Raw genomic sequence first — 17,661 nt, 5'->3', positions numbered from 1 at the left:
CAGCTGTGCAAGACAACGAACGCGAGAGCAGTGGCATGAAAAGGTGCGAGGGGCAGTATGGGAATGCTGGCATGATGAGCAGCATCGGAGCCAGCTGTGCAAGACGACAAACGCGAGAGCAATGGCATGCAATGGAGCGAGGGGCAGTGTATGAGAACACTGGCATGATGAGCAGCGTCGGAGCCAGCTGTGCAAGAAGACGACGAACGCGAAAGCAATAACATGAAATGGAGCGAGGGGCAGTGTATGGGAACGCTGGCATGATGAGCAACATCGGAGCCAGCTGTGCAAGAAGACGACGAACGCGAGAGCAATGGCATGCAATGGAGTGAGGGGCAGTGTATGGGAACGCTGGTATGATGAGCAGCGTCGGAGCCAGCTGTGGAAGAAGACAACGCCCAATGCTAGAGCAATAGGCAATGGCACGAGGGGCAGTATGGGAACGCTGGCATTATGAGCGGCATCAGAGCCTGCTGTGAAAGACCACGACGACGAACGCGCGAGCAATGGCACTAGCACACACTTTGCGCAAAGCGAGTTCACTTTTTTTTTTTTACCACACGCCGCGTTTTCAAGGCCACCGTCTGATGAGGCATTTAAGGCTTTCACCTTAATATAATCTACTTGCATAGCTTCTGGGAACCAAACATCTCAGCAAATCTAGATTCTTATCCCGACGCGAGAGATCACGTATGTGTTCGGCCGCCACTGTGCAAAGGGACTGGCTTCATGGAGCGTTTGCTTGCCAAGGCTGGCTGCGTGACATAATGCTCTCTCCTTTTTCCTTCCTCTGTGGTAAATGCAGACTGGCTGTATAGGTGGTGTCCAAATTAATGACCCATAAAGCAACGCCCTTTGAATTTAAAAGGACACTCTTAAGGGCTATGCTTTCGCAGGCTGAATGTACCGGATGCAATTGCCGGAGCCAAAAATGTCGTAGATGCCTGTTTTAGACAATGCCTCTTGCGAAAAATTGATTTCTGGAAAAACAATAAAACACAATAAAGAGATGAGCATGGCGTTACAATTACGAGAGGATAATTCCTCTCAGCATAGCATCTGTGCCATTTGTTGGCTCTCTCTAGCTTACCGAAATGAATCTAAAAGGCAATTTATTAGAAGCGGAGCAATAATTGACACACAGAGGAAGGAAACAGGACGGCACTCATCTTCTCCTTCCTCTTTGTGTTGCTAATTCGTGCTATACTTCTAATAGCTCTGCATCACTAACTAGTTCAACAAGAAGTACTCCTACGATTCAAACGCTATGCTTTTGCTGGCTACATGAACCCAAGAAACATTGCAAGTGCCGGAAACATGTCATGTATGCCATGTTTCATATGTTACTTGTATAGTGTGGTTAAGTTACAGTTTCGTATAAATTTACCACACGGCCGGCTTTTTTTTTCCCCATAAATATTCAATCCATAGACACTCACCGATCCACCTGTTGTGCGGAATGATGCACAAATAGTCGGACGCCAATATGCTGTTGCAGTTGCTGCCACAACAAAGCAAACCGGTCATCACGACAGTTGCCCTGCCACAAGTCGTAACTATGGATCCGTACATGACACTTTTATTTGACAAGATTTCAACTTCACAACAAAAGCTGCCACATACGACAGGATGTTGCATAAGTTGCTCGTGCAACCACTGGCACACTATAAAGCTGAATACAAAGGCACAGCTCCTCCACAGTTTGTACATATATGTACATTTAGATGCATAATAAACCTTTACTGCGATAATCTTATATAACAGAACACTTTCACACAACATGCTGCCTTCATTGAGGACAAAACATAAAAGAACAGGAATGAATTTGTGCATATTACCACTCTATCTTAGATTCGTCCGACTCTAAGAGCTGCAAAAGAAGACGGCCTGCGGAAACAAAATCCAGCTACTACAGCTAGCATGGGAAGTTTGGCTACTAAACTGCCCCCTATGCATAAATTTTTGCTATGCTGCTCCAATGCAGTTTACATCACATAAGCAGCAACAGTGCAGCATTAGTGGCCTTTAAATCAAAGGAGCAGTGAAGGATTTCAACAGAACCAACTGCCAAATGCACTTGTGCCATGTTATGCCATGGTGTGGCCTATCTACAAGAATCTATCAACAGCAATATGCACATTTAGCCCAAGCTGCAGGCTATGTCGATGACCTGCTGTGACATTCTGCCACCACTTTCAAGCATAGATACTCCTAATGATAGGAAGAAATCAGACCTAGAGCAAGAACAGTGATGCACTATTATGTTCAGGCAAGATGATGTAATAAATAATGCTGCAAACAAGACCAGACTTGTTCACTGACTCGCTGTGGCACAGCGCAAATTAAATGAGTGGAACTACCAGACACAGTGGCAGGAACACTTCAGAGAACCAACACCAGATCAGAGATGAGGCACTCGATGCCCATGCATTTGGAAACAATGACCTGCTTGCAAAACTCTACAATGTGAAGGAATGGCAAAGTGTGGGTAGGCTCTCAAGGAATGAGTAACTCTGACCAGAAACTTGGAATTACTGAAAAAATATAAATGCTAAAATGCCTAAGAATTTAATGAAGAGAGGTGACAAAGCAGACAATGATTCAGAGCACGTATAGAACAAATGCCGAGTGCCTGTGCAGAAGTTGCAAGATACAAATAAGTGTTCTCTTGCAGGTCAAAGCACAAATTCTAAAAGAATGGAAATACAGTTAAGTAATATATTTGTTCATATTGAAACAGCTTGCATGAGACAAGGACTGCTTCTTCTAGTCTGGTTCACATGTGCTGCTTCAGCATTTTATACATACACTAACATGGGCACCGCACAATATGTGCAGTGCCCAGAGGCGGTCACTGCTGCAACACTACAATAACTAGAAAAACAATGTTAATGAACTTAATACATGAGCCCAATGTTGCAAATAGCCAATGCACTGGACACAATTTGTGATGTCAGATAAAGCAGGCACTTCACAGACGTGGTGGTTTAACTGGCCACTTTAAGCACCAAGCAAAGCAACGGGTACTACGTGCTGGAAGTGTTGGCAAACACTACGTTAGAAATGAAACAAACAAAAATGTGCATCTAAGCTAGTTGCCGCTTGAAGATGATGATGATAGCACCATGACACAGAGCACTGAAGCCCACTGGACAATTCAACATATAATTTCATTTCTATTGAACCAGTGGCTGGCTAATCCCTGCCACGAATATTTCAAACATGGGGTCTCCAGAAAATTTGTGCGACATCTCTAACAGCTACAAGTCGGGCTATCCACTGTTATCCTTTCCACATCTTCCGCAGTGAAAACAGCATAGCCAAACTGACAGGACAGAAAGGCAGAATCACAGCATGGAGTAAAAATCGCTTTTTGGCTTAATTATGGAATGTGCTTGGCCACGACAATGGACAGAATGGTCAGTGCACAAACATTGTAGTGTTGCCAGTTGACTACCGGCTTTCGATCGTATGGCTCACTATTCCCTCAGCTAGGATCTGAAACTAGTCTCTGGTCTCTAAGATGAAGCGCACAACCCTTTCTCTACGCACACTAGCATGGTTTAATGTCTAATGTTACACAATCCATGTAACTGAGGTAACACTTATAGTACTGTGCATTAAGTTTTCTACAAATAGTATTACTAGAGGGACGCCTGGCACTGCGATTGTTCAGCTACCATAGGAATGATGAATAGTATATGGATTTGTCTTGTCTTCATGCGTCAGACATTCTTGTGGTTTTGTTTACTGTGCTATATCTTCCAAAATTTTCATGCAATCATATTTTTCTATATGCATGGAGCGAACACGTTCCTGCAAACAAGCACAATCATTGCGCACTATTGCATTTATACAGCTCTTGCTGAAAAAATTTGGAAAGTTCCAAGGCCGGTTGAAGCCAGGACAAAATCTAGGCGAATTCATCTACTACATAATTCCCAAGCTAGCTGAACCGTCACACTTGCAGTTCCCACAGGCAATAACACCAGAGTTGGCTATGTAAATTTTTGCAGAAAACACTATGCTACTCAACAAACGTAAGCGGCTAAAGCATACATGCAGGGCTGCACACAGGTCTATGCTTAACAGATCTCTGCCTAATGCATGCCTGTCACTATTGTTCAAGATTGCTCAAATGTCAAGGTTAAAATTGATGCACACTGTATCAGCATAGTGTATAAGTATCCTACCAATGCTTGCTCAGGTTGCACAAGCATACTTTATAATAAAGTCAATGTTAAATTCTAAGCAAGGAGCCAAGCTCTTGCAGTGTCTCAATTTCATTTGAAATCGAGAGGAGCAAAGGGCATGCTGCCTTGAGCAGAGGACACCTTATGCTTGATCGTCACTAATGCTTTTAGTTAGTGTCGAAAACTAATGTTTGGATGGCAGAAACTTCACATGGAACAGTCAGTGTCACTGATGATCCAGGCAGATGAACCTGCCTGAAAGAAACTTTGAATAATTCTTTGTATGCTGACAGTGTCTACATCTACTGTCGTTAAAGAGAAAAAGAATCTAGTGTCTCATTAAAAAGAAAAAGGATGTGCTCATACCAATGCTATCACAAACTGCAAAAAAGACCCAAAAGCATACAGCTTTCAGCGGTGCCTCCATCGTACCTACAAAAAAAAAAAAAAATGTTGGGTGGCTTATAAACCAAGCAGCATATTCTGTAGAGGATGAAAGATGGCACCTTATAAATGCACTCAAATAGAATATAAACTCTGCATTCATAGCATTCGTTTAAACATGGAGAAGTCATATTCTTGCTGGGGAAATGTTTTTGAAGCTACTTTGTTTTGGGCTCTCTATGCGCTTTCATGCAAAGTGAAAAACGCTGGCAGAGAAGCTGCATTGTCCATTTCAAACAGCATGTTGCCTTTATTTACTGTCAGTGCCTGACAACACTGATAAACATTGCACTGATAAAATTGCTGATAAGTGCTACTTCTTCCACAACTCGCTTTTCGTGACATTGAGTTTCAAATGGTAGCACGCCAGAGAGCTTTGAATTCCGTAAACTTGAAAGCTGCAAGCAGAAGGCCCTGAAGTTGGTCCAAGGTTAAGAGTGACAGTTATGTCAGCACGGAAGTCATTGATTGGGCCAAGTGGCAACAAGTCGTTATACCTAACTACATGCACCATTACAAAAAGTGTGCCTACCCAGTGACCAGGTGAACTGACTAGCAACTCACTTTCTCTCATGGAATCTGACTATACCAGGGAATGTGCCCTGTGTTTAAATTATTACAAACACGCACGCAGGTGCCTCGTGCCAACACACGCACACACACTAACACTTCCAGTCACTGCATTGTGTGTAGTCTGCCTTTCATTGTCTATGCTCAGTTTTGGCACACTGTCTCGCTGCATGAGTCTTCAGCTCCTGGTCCTCGTCATGGGCTGACCTATTGATCCACGCACGAAGGGCACAAGGGACTCGAAAGCTCAAGATTTCTGGACAGGCGGCTCGAGCCCATTCTCAGTGTAGAAATTGTTGAGCGTGTCAAGCACTTCCTGCAGAGCTTGCAGGTACACTCTGCTGTCGGAAAACAACTGCTTCCGGTAGTCCGGGTGTTCAAAGTCCTCAGACGAAGGAGCCATGGCCTCTATAAATGGCTCCAGCTCGGGCATGGCCCGCAGCGCTACGGCAAAAATGCTCCGTACCACCCAGCCATGATGGCACTTGAGGGTGGCACCGTACGCCACTGAGGCACAGTCCGTGAGGACGGGGTTCCCCAACTGGATCTGTTCCAAGAATGCATGGATGAATGCCAGTGCACGAGACAGCCACAGGAGTGCATCTGTCGCGGAGTTGCGGGCGGTGTTCGTGGCTGAATCGACCTCCTGCTGCACCATGTTGAGGAGCATGTTGAAGCGAGACGGGTCCGAGTCGTACTTGGACTGCAGCTTGCCGATGTTGCCCTGGATGTCCATCTTGACTGGGACAAATGCCGTTGAGCCGAGGACATCAAATACAGCCAGGATGGAACGGCAGCTGTTGAGGAACTGTTCTGTTGGAATGCCAGTGCGTGGAGCAATGTCGATGAAGCTGTGCTCCATCACGGAGAAGAAGGTGCGTGGCCGACCCAGATGACCCGGAAGGCTCCCATTGACCACTGGACTAGGCTGGTCTGTCGAGGTAACAATGGCCCTGTCAGCGGCAGATGAAGACTCTGTGTGGTCTGAACCTTCTGCACTGCCTGGCAATGGCACACAATCAGCAGGCGGCGTCACATGGTTCGTGGCAGCAGAAGACTGAGACGAGGTTGTTGTGCAACCGGGTGACGTCGCACTGGACTGAACAGGCCCAGAACTGCACGGTACCCCTTCGGTACTTTGGTCGGCTCGCTGACCTCGCTGCTTGGCACTGTCCAGTGTGGACATCGTGGAAGAGGCAGCTCCAGATGTAGCCGAAGAAGAGGACACAGAGCTGGACTTCCGCCGGCGCCGAGAGGAAGGATGAGCGCTCTGCAGGGACTTTGGGACCACGGGTGCGATGGGCGGTGGGGCCTCATGTGGTAGGGCCGAGTCTCGGACTTCCTGGTGTGGCAGCTCATATGTGAAGTTTGCATCAGCCAGGCGCATGCAATCCTCCAGTGTGGTGATGAAGGTGTCACAGGTAGCCTGCAGCAAGTCAGCTGCTTCGCCTGCCTTGGCAGCCTCCTCTTCACTTCCGCTCTGTGAGGTCTTAATGGTGTGCACCTGAAACAGGATTGCATATATCAAGCACTCTACGCACCACACTGAAACAAATAAAAATGACAACAAACAACTATGAACAAGGTTAGTGTTGTAGAGTGCAGTGTACATAACTCAAGCAGTCATAGTACGTGCTTACTAGTGCCAGATGTTGCAATCGTGCTGCAGAAATACCAAACTCATTTCTGTGAGCATTTTGTGTAAGGTCAACAGTAACCTACGTTTTTATTGGGAAAATGGCCGCGTCAGTAGTGATAAAAACATCTCTATAGGCTGTGTAGGCTTACCTAAAAGGCATGATCATCCCATACTGTACATGTGCTTGTTGTATGCACCACAGATTCGCTCGCTTTCGAAAAATAGTTGGCTACTAATAGCTTGTATGCTAAAAAGTGAGATGTGTATTTAGCATTGTAGAATTTTAGGATCCTGTATGCTCAGATTCGTACCTTTACCATATGATGAGAGAGAGGGATGACCATAGTATTCATACTCTGCGGTGACTTGAAATGGAAGGCTGCAGCAATGATTAGATGCTATAGCACTGAGATCTCATGTATGCGTGCCATGCTCATGATTTTGTGCACCTTTATCTTGGTTCACACCATCACCTCATTTTATCAACATTCGATACACCCTTTTACACATTGTTTTATTATCATCAGCTGCAGCCACAGGTTGGCAAAATAAGTGGAACTAACTAGGACTCACTCAAAGAAGGTATTTCTCGCTTGGGGCCTCACTCAGACTAATCAAAATCTTACTCTGCTGGGCTCACTTGAACTCACACTCTACAAAATTCTAATTAGGTGGGCTCACTTGGACTCGCTCGCAGGTCTGAGTGAGTGGACTCGAGTCTGCCAGCCTATCACTGCATCAGCTTATTTATGACCACTGTAAGACAAAGGCCACTACTAGTGATCTTCCATTACCACCGTCTTGTGTCGGAAGACACCATCATATGCAAGCCAATTCCCTTATCTCCTGTGCTTTTGTAGCACAAGACAAAATAAGTGCAATGGAGAGATAGGGCCGAATTTGGCATTATGCGAGTCCCTGTTACTGCTTTGTACTTGTTTTTTTTATGTGTTACCAACACAGAATCAATGATCATGTGTTATCAACCTGCTCAAACAAACACACTTTCTCCCTAATTCTGCCTCAACTCCAGTTCTTAACCTCAATTAGAACGTAAGCTACCTGCACTTTCGATATACTGCAAGCTGTCTAATATAATCCTTATGATTTTATTAAATCTCTCTTAATCCCTTTCCATTAGTCTTAAACTTCATTTGCATTCTCGGGCCTAGAGATCTTTGTGGCATAAAACAATTTTCTTTCAAATCAGTGAAAGGACACATTCTATCAGTGTCTGCTCTGCTTTCTTTGTTGTTGCAGCTTCTTTCTCGAATAGGCACCGTAGAGGCTCGAGCAATGCACACCTAATGCATATGCAGAATGTGTGGTTATGTTCACTGCCATCATGAAATGGGGATGCCGTTTCCAGTGACTGTGTTGAAAAATCACTGAGCAGAAACCATCAAAGATTGGAATAGCTTATAGTGGATCAGCCAAGATATACTGCCGGGACACTCGTTGGTTAGCACTGCTGGTTAATCAATACAAGATGTGCAGGTGCTGGACAGGTCGGAGAGCACTCGGCAGGTAGTCTTCAGCCTCAATAAGCAATCACACGAGACAAGCTGGTGCATTCATCTTTCCTGCGCCTAAGGTTTTGCCATCAGTTGTGCTGTGGCCAGCATCTCACGAAGTGTCGCCCATGCTTCAAAGTGCTCTTTTTCTTAACTAGCATTCACATGCTGGAGTTCCAGCACAGCACATCTTGTTAAACAGAGGCATGTTACTTGTAGTGTGTGTGGAACACCAGCTTCGCATTCTCTTTCGCTGCTTCAGGCGAACTGCAGCTGGTCAGGAAAGCGTGTCTCTAGGACGTGACACTGATGCTGCGAGCAAAGCAGAATGTCCGTATGACTGCTTTTGCAATTAATAAAAAGAGCTTGATGCGTCATCATTTCTGGGTGAGAATTCTTTCGTTGCGCACCTGCTGCATGAGGAGGTCGCAGTAGAGCCGCAGCTCGGCCTTCTTGGCCCGCAGGCTGCCCTCGGGGTCACCTCCGCCTCCGCCGAGCCGGGGCGGCTGTGCTGCATGGCCACCGGCTGCCGCCGTAGCTGCTTTGGAGCTGCCCAGCGCCACAAGCCACTGCTGCCGCTCGGATGGTGTAGGCGCCCGCAAGTAGAAGTGCTGCTCCGACGGAATTACCAGATCCAGCCGCCGGTTGTCCGTTGGGTGCACCACAATCTCGCATGCTGAAATCTTTACCGAGCCCTTGCAGCCCTGATTCACCTGGCGTGGAGAAAGGGGGGCAAATGGTGAATATTACTGCACGTCTCACTCGCAGAACCAGATAATGGGATTGGCGTAGCCATATGCCTGGCTAACTATTCTTGATGATTATAGACAGATGGAGAAATATGAGAAGTACGGCTAACCATGACAGAAGAGTGAAAATTTAAAAGAACATGCTTACAAAACACACAAACATGCAAACTGTATAAGCCTCTACAAGCCTCTCTCTTTTATCAACATAAAATAATGTATGGTGGCAAATGGCATAATTATATACTTATTCGTGAACATTGTCTGCTTGCTAAAGTGTACTCTTTCTGTATTCTCATGTTATGTAAGTCTCTGTTATTTGTTATGAATGCATTACTAGTTTTTTCATATTGCTTTTTTTTCCTTGGTAATTCCTTGAACTAATCCTGTATTTTTTACTCTTGAAATGCATTCTCGCCCCTCCCCTCTGCAATGTACAATTATGTACCTTGAGGACATCACAAATAAAAAAAAAAAGGCATGTCTACTACTAGGGTGAGAGGTGAAGAAACACAAATGAAAAGCATGACTGCCGAAGCGAAAGTGAGTAAAAATTTCACAAGAAAAAGAAATGTAAGCTGGACACTACAGGGAGTTTAAGACCAGTGGCACACTGCATAGTCAAAAGAAAAGCAGTGCTATCACAAGGTCCAAAACATTTTGGGTTCAAGGCGTACATTGTGATGAAGAAGGTCTAAAGAACATCCAAGACAGTCCTCGAGGCTGTCAAGTGCCCACAAAATATATGAGCCAAGTCCTCAAGTACACTGCATGAGCAACACCTTGACTGACTGACTGGTTTTGACATCGCAAAGCAGAGGTAAGAAGAAATGTCGTAGTGGAAGGCTCCAGATTACACTCGATCACCTCGGACTTTCTTTAACATACTGCCAAAGCTTGGTATGCGAGTGCGCTTTGCATCTTGTCCTATACAAACACAGCTGCAGCGGCCAGGAATTGAATCCACAACCTTATCACTCAATGCAGAATTCGAATTTTCGTTGTTGCTATAGGTGTACAAACATTTATACATCTTTTATACAGAAGGAGGTTCCCCAGTCAGTGGCTGTATGGGGACCTCCTGTAATGTTAAACGTATGAGAAGTATAAAATTGTAACAACAAAACATATTAACATGCGAAGAGGCAAAGCATAACATTAAAAAAACTTGGCTCTATAACAAGCAGCGGTGGACATGTTAAAAAAAACAAAGAAGCTGGATATCAAAGCAACAATGCAAGACAAATGGTACAAATGTGTAATTTATAAAAATAATAATATTACTTTATAAAAATAATAGTATTACAGGAGACAGAGAAAAGCACACTTCATGCCAATAGAGCAAGCAAAAACAGCTTCATTAGTTCTCACTCTATCCTTAAATATTTCTTCAAAGGCATCTTAAGCGAGCCAGTACACCGAGACAATTTTACTGGAGGTCGTATTTTGTCCCAAAAGGAAATAGGCTAAAAGAGAACTGTTTACCACAGTCAGGTACTTATGGCGAGGGAAGCAAACTTCGTATTGTTATAATTGTCCAGATATGCTGCTGAGTATAATTTAATGGGAACTTTATTATGGAGAAACTTGAACTAAAGTATGCCAACATTTTAATCAACCAACTGGTCAACAGTGAGAATATTATTGTCACGAAGAACTTGTTTGCTGTTAGTACGCAATGTGCTACATGTAAGCAGCTTATAGGGTCATTTTGCAAAGTTTGCAACAACATTAGGTATGCGCTTTATGTATTTTCCCAGTAGAATGTACCTCAATTAATATAAGTTAATAAAGGAGTCACAGAGATGGACAGGCATAGATTGATTAAAAGAAAGGTGAGCTGTAATGATGTGCCTGCCATATACTATATTCTTTTCTATCCTATTTGATGTGACTGCAATATGTCAAATTACAATCACTCCAATTAGTTTATTTCTGAACTGCCCATATTCAATTATGAGTCTCGGTAAAGGTGCACTTGTGAATTGACAAAGAAGGAAAAAAGAAAATGAAGCACTAAATCTGAACAAACGGTATACAACAACAACAACAACAACAACAACAACAACAACAGCATCAATAAAATTTTGATTAAAGACAAAAATAGAGATCAGTCGAAGAGCACACATGGGGGTTAGAAATGCCAAGACCATCACACAAGGTACTTTGTTGGGTTAAAACATGTGTTACAGCATTAGAGGTTGAAGTTGATTTAACCTGAAAACAGATGAATTATGAAGTTGGGGCGTGCCACAAAGAACGCTACAGCTGCTGCAGACACTGACAGGTGAAGTGATTTTGGGCTAACTTATACGAAACAATTAATCACAATATTTCTACCTCATTTGCAGGAGCTTAGTGTAAAACATGCGCGATATATGCTCACAGTCATACTAAACTTGTCTTGCAGGATATCAATCATACAAGATTCGAGTCCAACAGCTACAAACGTTCAGCCACTGTCATCTGCAATTAAACGTGATCTAAATGAAATACACAGAATATGAATTGGTTGCCTTCGGTGAGAGCTAAAGACTACAAACTTGAGATCAAATTGTAACTTGTTTTTTACAGTCGTGACTTGGTATGTTTACCAGGCATGTGTTTAATTTAGCAACTGATGACTCGGAGAGAGTTATCAGGGGTCTTCATTGCAGTATCACCCACATATATACAGATGTGGGTGATGAAGAAACTATATAGTTTCCCCTGAAGCAATCAGTGACGTTGAGATAAACTGCACAGGCGTCCTCAACCTTATATTAAACCTGGATGTTAAGAAATGCACCGGTCCGGACGGGATACACAATGCGTTCCTTGTTCGTTATTCGTTGTGGTCATCAAAATATCTGTCAGTCATATTCAGAAAGTCCTTATTATCCTCTACTGTTAGCCAAAGTGCTCCCTCTTTATAAATCTAGAGAGAAACAGTGTTTGTCGAATCACAGACCGATTTCACTGACGTCACAGTCATGCAAAATGTTGGAACACATCATTCATAAGCACATCACGCTCTTTCTAGAATCAAATAATTTACTGTCTAACATGCAACATGGGTTTAGGCGCGGTTTTAGCACGTTAACGCAGCTAGTTGAGTTCACGCATGACATTTCATTTAACCTTGACGTAGGCAACCAGGTTGATGCAATTTTTATAGATTTCTCGAAGGCATTTGACACCATTTTACATTCTAAACTTATTGCTAAACTTAATGCTGTACTGAATAACCCTCATTTGGTTAACTGGATTTTAAGCTTTCTCTCATTTCGCTCCCAGTTCGTCTCTTACAGTTTGACTGACTCCGCTACTGTTGATGTGACATCAGGTGTGCCCCAAGGCTCCGTCCTTGGGCCGCTTCTTTATTATACATAAATGATTTGCCACTTCACTGCTCTTCTAACATCTGTCTCTATGCTGATGACTGCATTCTATATGAAGTGATTAAATCTTGTAATGATCATTATTGGTTTCAAGAGTCGTTTTCTAGGTTTTGCGATTGGTGTAACACTTGGCAAATGAACATTTATTTCAATAAAACCATTCTGATGTCTTTCTGCAACAAATCTTCCCCCTCCCTTTTCAGTTACTCGTCCAATGGCCGTACAGTAGATAAGGTTTCTGAGTATAAGTATCTTGGTGTCATTTTTATGCATAACATGTCATGGTCCAAACACATTGACTACATATGCAGTAAAGCACTAAATAAATTAGGTTACTTGAGGCGAATGCTAACCCGATCTCCTAAAGACACAAAGTTACTAATGTATAAATCTCTAATCCGCCCTGTTTTCGATTATGCATCTGTAGTTTGGAGCCTGCATAAGCAGTCAGAGGTTAATAAACTAGAGGCTATACAGAAAAAAGCTGTGCAATTTATATGTCATCGTTACGATCGAGACTTTTCGCCCTCTTCAGCACTTTCTTCCTTGAACCTAAACACGCTCTCTTCTCGTCGCCGTGTCGACTCATTAAAATTCTTGCACTCCATTGTCAATTCTTTAGTTAGGCTCTCAAATGATAATTACATTAACTTCACGCCGGGATCATCAACGAGAAGACATCATGACCTAAACTTAATACCCTACTACGCACATACTAACATGTTCAAATTCAGCTTCTTTCCCCACTCAATCGAAGACGGGAATTCATTACCTGGATCCATTCGCTCATGCTCATCCCAAATTTTCGCAACCGCCATCCCAGATGCATAATCATGGGTATGGGCATGGGCATAATCAGGCATGGGTATGCCTGGCAGCATTTGTATAACTTCTTGTGTATTCTTTCACCAGTGCTCTTTTGTAAAAGTGTTCACTTGTATTTTTGTGTATTTTCCCTTCATCTGTGCTCTTTACAAGTGTCCACTTGTGTTTACCACTTGTGTTTACAGCTGTATACTCCAATGCATTTTCTGTATATTTTCTTAACCCACTCCTGCTATAGTGCAAATGGCGCTGCAGTATGTATAAATAAAATAAATAAATAAATACAGAAGCATACATATAGAAGAGGCCAGACAGTGTGGTAAATTATTGATGCGTATTAAGAATAATGGTGTGCCCAGAACAGGGCCCCGGAAATATGGGTGCTTGCTGCATTCTTTATATGAAGTTTAGCACAGTAGTCCTAAAGTACGAGCAGAAGCAGTGGTGAGATTTCACGGGGAAAATAATAAAGTCATTACAATGGTAACTTACAGTTCTATTGCCTGCATGAGCTGTTTCAGCAGCATAAAAAATGTGGTAGAGTGATTTATCAACTTGGATTTTACCAACAGAGTATCCTGTTCAGCAATTATAAGCAGATCAGCCGCATCTTGATGGGTGTAGAATGCAAGAACGCTCATCCACCACATTTTGGGTGTATGTTAAGGAGCGCCATAAGTGTGGTGGTTCCCTTACCTCTTGTGTTATTTGGGAACATTAAACCCCGCCTAATAAAAAAAGAAAATCCTTGCTGGTATGAAAGGGAGCAGCAAACAATGAAAGAGAGATATAAACAAAGAACAACATTGCAGGTTTGTCAAATGTAACAAGCAGTAACAGCAACAGCTACTACATTTTACCTACAGGAGGCTCAGGCTCTTCTGTGCAATGTCAGTGGCAGAAATATTAGCAGACCATATGGGAACAATCGTCTCCAAGAAACTATGGCTTTTGCTCGCTCCCATTCTCTATGCTGCACACAACTCTGTACTGCTGGCTTCAACTAAATGACACGATCTCAATGCTGCTTGATGGCTCTCTCATAGATTGCAATGCACTTTGACATGCCTGCTTGACAAACCACTACTTAGTTTGCACTGATGTCATGGTAATGCAGCCTAAATATTCAGCAGGGAACGCACTGGCGCTAAGTAGGCTGAGGTACCTTCTTTCTGAAAATCTTTAAGCAGACTTTGTTAATGTGATCAGCATTCTTTGGAAACTTCAAGTTTGCGGTATGTTTTTGTCGGTCCGTTCGCCCAGGCCAAACTGTTTTCCCACCAACTTGAGTCACTGGGTAGGACATGGTCTAATAGGCTTCTGTGTTGATGCAACCGAGTTCAGAACCAACCGCAGGACCAACTTGGAGTACTGGGGTATGCGCCAGTCTTCAATGAACCTCTTTGATACCAACGTGGGTCACTGCTGGTTGAGTCCGCGAGCAGCAGTGTGAGCTCGAAGAGGAAGATGATTGTCTATGTTAATGCGACTTGCATTACACATCATCACATTCATCTTCTGTGCACCAGAAGTAATCGACAAGGTTCTGCTCAGTTGTGCTAAGTATACTTAGGCCAAACTGGCCACTGCCACAAGCAACAGTGGGAGCTCGAAGAGGGAGGAAACTCTGCCACACGCCTCATACATGCCGCTTGTCAGCGGTGGTAATACGGCGTGTCACAGCATTGTTTCAATGCTAACTGCATTACCGTCGACATTCATCATGAGACAGGTTCTCATATAATCTTTTTTACTGGTCGTGATGTGATCATAGGACCACTATATATGAAGAAGCTGCTACAACAGCATATGGGGAACTGGTGCTGGTTAGGCAGTGCTATGTCAGTTCGAATGTGTAATTAAAACATGCTGCCGCCATATGGTACACAGGCCATGAAGATAGTACAATATTTAAAACAACGGACATGTGCCTATACCAACTTTTTCTCTAGCCCGATACGCCCAGCCACGGTCTGTTCATGGCCATGCACGTTATGAAGAGCGCATGCGCTGTTATGTTCTAGCACGTTGGTGCCCAGTCAGCTCAGGAGCTGGACACGTGTGCCTCAACATGAGCGGTGAAGTCACCGATGCAGAATCCCAATATGTGCTATTCAAAAGCGTTTCCTCAACTCAAAAGTCTGTGTTATGGTACTGCTGTTGACACGTGAAGTTTCAGCGCTAGTTGGCCATACTAACAATATACAATGACCTGAGGCAACACCTCAGATACAGCCTGGAAAGCCACTAAAGCAGATATCGGTGTAGGACCTACATTTATGTCAAGCCGTGACAAGCAAAAGGAAAGTGATAGTGGAGATCAACCTGCCAAGGTGGGATGGAGGCTTATCAGTGACAACAACAGCTTATCTTTCTAGCAGGGCAACTCTCACATCTGCAAAGAGCAAGCTCTGAATGTTTGCACATACAGGGAAACAAACAGTGTTTCCTGTAAACATGTTTTCACAAGTAGTTTCTAATGGAAATTAATAGAAGCGATAGAAGCGATGGCAAACATGTTTTTCTTTTGTAACTGGTTGCGACATTCACTAACCGGATTTCTTATTTCCTGCATCGCGTTCCTCCCCAATTGTAGGTGCTAGCTCGCTAACCAGTTCTAAACTGGCTGTTTCTCAAAAGCGCAGCTATGCAAGATTGGAAATGCTTTTTCTCGCAATAGCTAATCCAGCGCTTGATAAACATCTCTCGTTTCTATGACTACGAGGCTCACACAAGTTGGGCGACCGAGCACTCGTTGCAATGTGCCACAGCAGTCGCACGGCGTCTAAACGAATTTCATTTCCTGCCAACATGCCAGTTTCGAAGTGCGCTAAAAAGAACATTCGGCACCTTACGCCACGTTCTTTCACAAAGCGCGAGGAAGCGCGCTATGCGTTCCAGTCCCAGTTTGTTAACGGTGCTACCTAACATGTCTAAATTTCCGAGCAGCCAAATCGGCGTCAAGTAACGTTACGATCCACATCTGTCGAGTGCTACGACGTTGACATATGTTTGGCGATTAAGTTTTACACTGTCAATGAAAGGACACCGCAACTCAAGCAAAACGGGGCCGTAGGAGCACTCGATGCTGCGCCAACGGCGAAACTTGAGAGACGACCCGCACGACGCTCTAGAAAGAGGGGAACGAAACAAATACAACCAGCTTCTCTGGATGCGCGAATTAGAATCACGCTGCCGGGATCACGCGGGCCAGCAGCGGCGCTTTAGAAGTGGTGCCGCCTCATGCAGCCGGCTGAAGGGGCGGCGTAACGTTGACAGATGACAGGACACTACGGCCACGGAGGCGTCACAGAACTAAGCGTTTGACAGCGAAACAGCGCGGCTTCGGTTTCCGGCGCTCTGCCGACGGCCGCGCAAGGACACCCACCTCGTCCTGGGATTTGTAGTACGTCAGGATACCCTTGTCCAGGATGAACCACCGAGGCTGCCAACCGTTCCAGTAATTGGTCCACTTCCACAGCACACCTTCCATGGCCGTGTTCCTTGTGATGCAAGCGGAGGGAAGCGGCAATTTGTTCGAAACGGCGCCGAAAGAACGCCGCGACGCGCGAGCGCAGCCAACAGATCACGGGTCAGCCATGTTTCTCTTGGTGGAGAGAGGGAAAGCGGCCGCCGATTTGCGCGCCGCCAACGTGGACAGTTTCGCACGTGCGAACAGGCACGAGAAAGCATAAGCAGGGAGCAAGCGAAACCGAAAGAAAAGGAAAGACTCGATTTGCAAGTACTACGCGCTCGTCTCTTCCTGCGTTTTAGGCTGATGGCAAAAATAGCGATCGTATCGGGGCCGGCACTCATTTCTCTTTGGTTTATATAGTCGGCGTGCGGCGTGCTTTGCGGACTGCGTAACGCTTGGATAGGCCGAGTTGAACCTCCGTTGCCTGCATGTAGCACATTGTAGCACTTGCATGGTTTCACGAATGAACTCTACAGTTTATCTAGTTTCATCGTTGGCTGAAATTCCTTCCTCAACAAATATCGCAGTTAATTTCTTAAAGCACCCGTCGATGGCAACTCGTATGCTTCCACATCATGGGGAATTTTAATTCGCAGCATTATGTTTGACGATTAAGTTTTGTACTGTCAATGAAAGGACGCCGTAACTCAAGCAAAACCGGGCCGTATAGGAGCACTCGATGCTGCGCTAACGGCGAAATTTGAGAGATGACCGACACTACGCTCAAGAAATAGGGGAACGAAACAAATGCAACCAGCTACTAGAATCCTGCTGCCGGGATCACGCGAGCTAACAACGTCGCTTTAGAAGTGGTGCCGCCTCATGCAGCCAGCTGAAGAGGTGGCGTAACGTTGACAAATGACAGGGCACTACGG

The 17,661-nt window shown here is 44.4% G+C and overlaps 1 protein-coding gene across 1 annotated transcript; it reads right to left on the bottom strand.

The window, feature by feature from the left end:
• Positions 1 to 1,557: 1,557 nt before the first annotated feature.
• On the bottom strand, positions 1,558 to 16,940 carry LOC135896113 (pleckstrin homology domain-containing family A member 8-like). The gene is made up of 3 exons (XM_065424459.1): positions 16,700 to 16,940; positions 8,771 to 9,073; positions 1,558 to 6,711 (listed from the first exon to the last, which is right to left on the bottom strand). The coding sequence occupies exons 1-3, from the start codon at positions 16,802 to 16,804 to the stop codon at positions 5,455 to 5,457; spliced, it is 1,665 nt and encodes a 554-aa protein (XP_065280531.1). The 5' UTR covers positions 16,805 to 16,940; the 3' UTR covers positions 1,558 to 5,454.
• Positions 16,941 to 17,661: the final 721 nt, after the last annotated feature.

The sequence above is a fragment of the Dermacentor albipictus genome, chromosome 8 (genome assembly GCF_038994185.2).
Source record: "Dermacentor albipictus isolate Rhodes 1998 colony chromosome 8, USDA_Dalb.pri_finalv2, whole genome shotgun sequence".
NCBI classification, from domain to species: domain Eukaryota; kingdom Metazoa; phylum Arthropoda; class Arachnida; order Ixodida; family Ixodidae; genus Dermacentor; species Dermacentor albipictus.
Note: the sequence above shows the minus strand (reverse complement) of the source record. Positions and strands in the feature narration are given on the sequence as shown.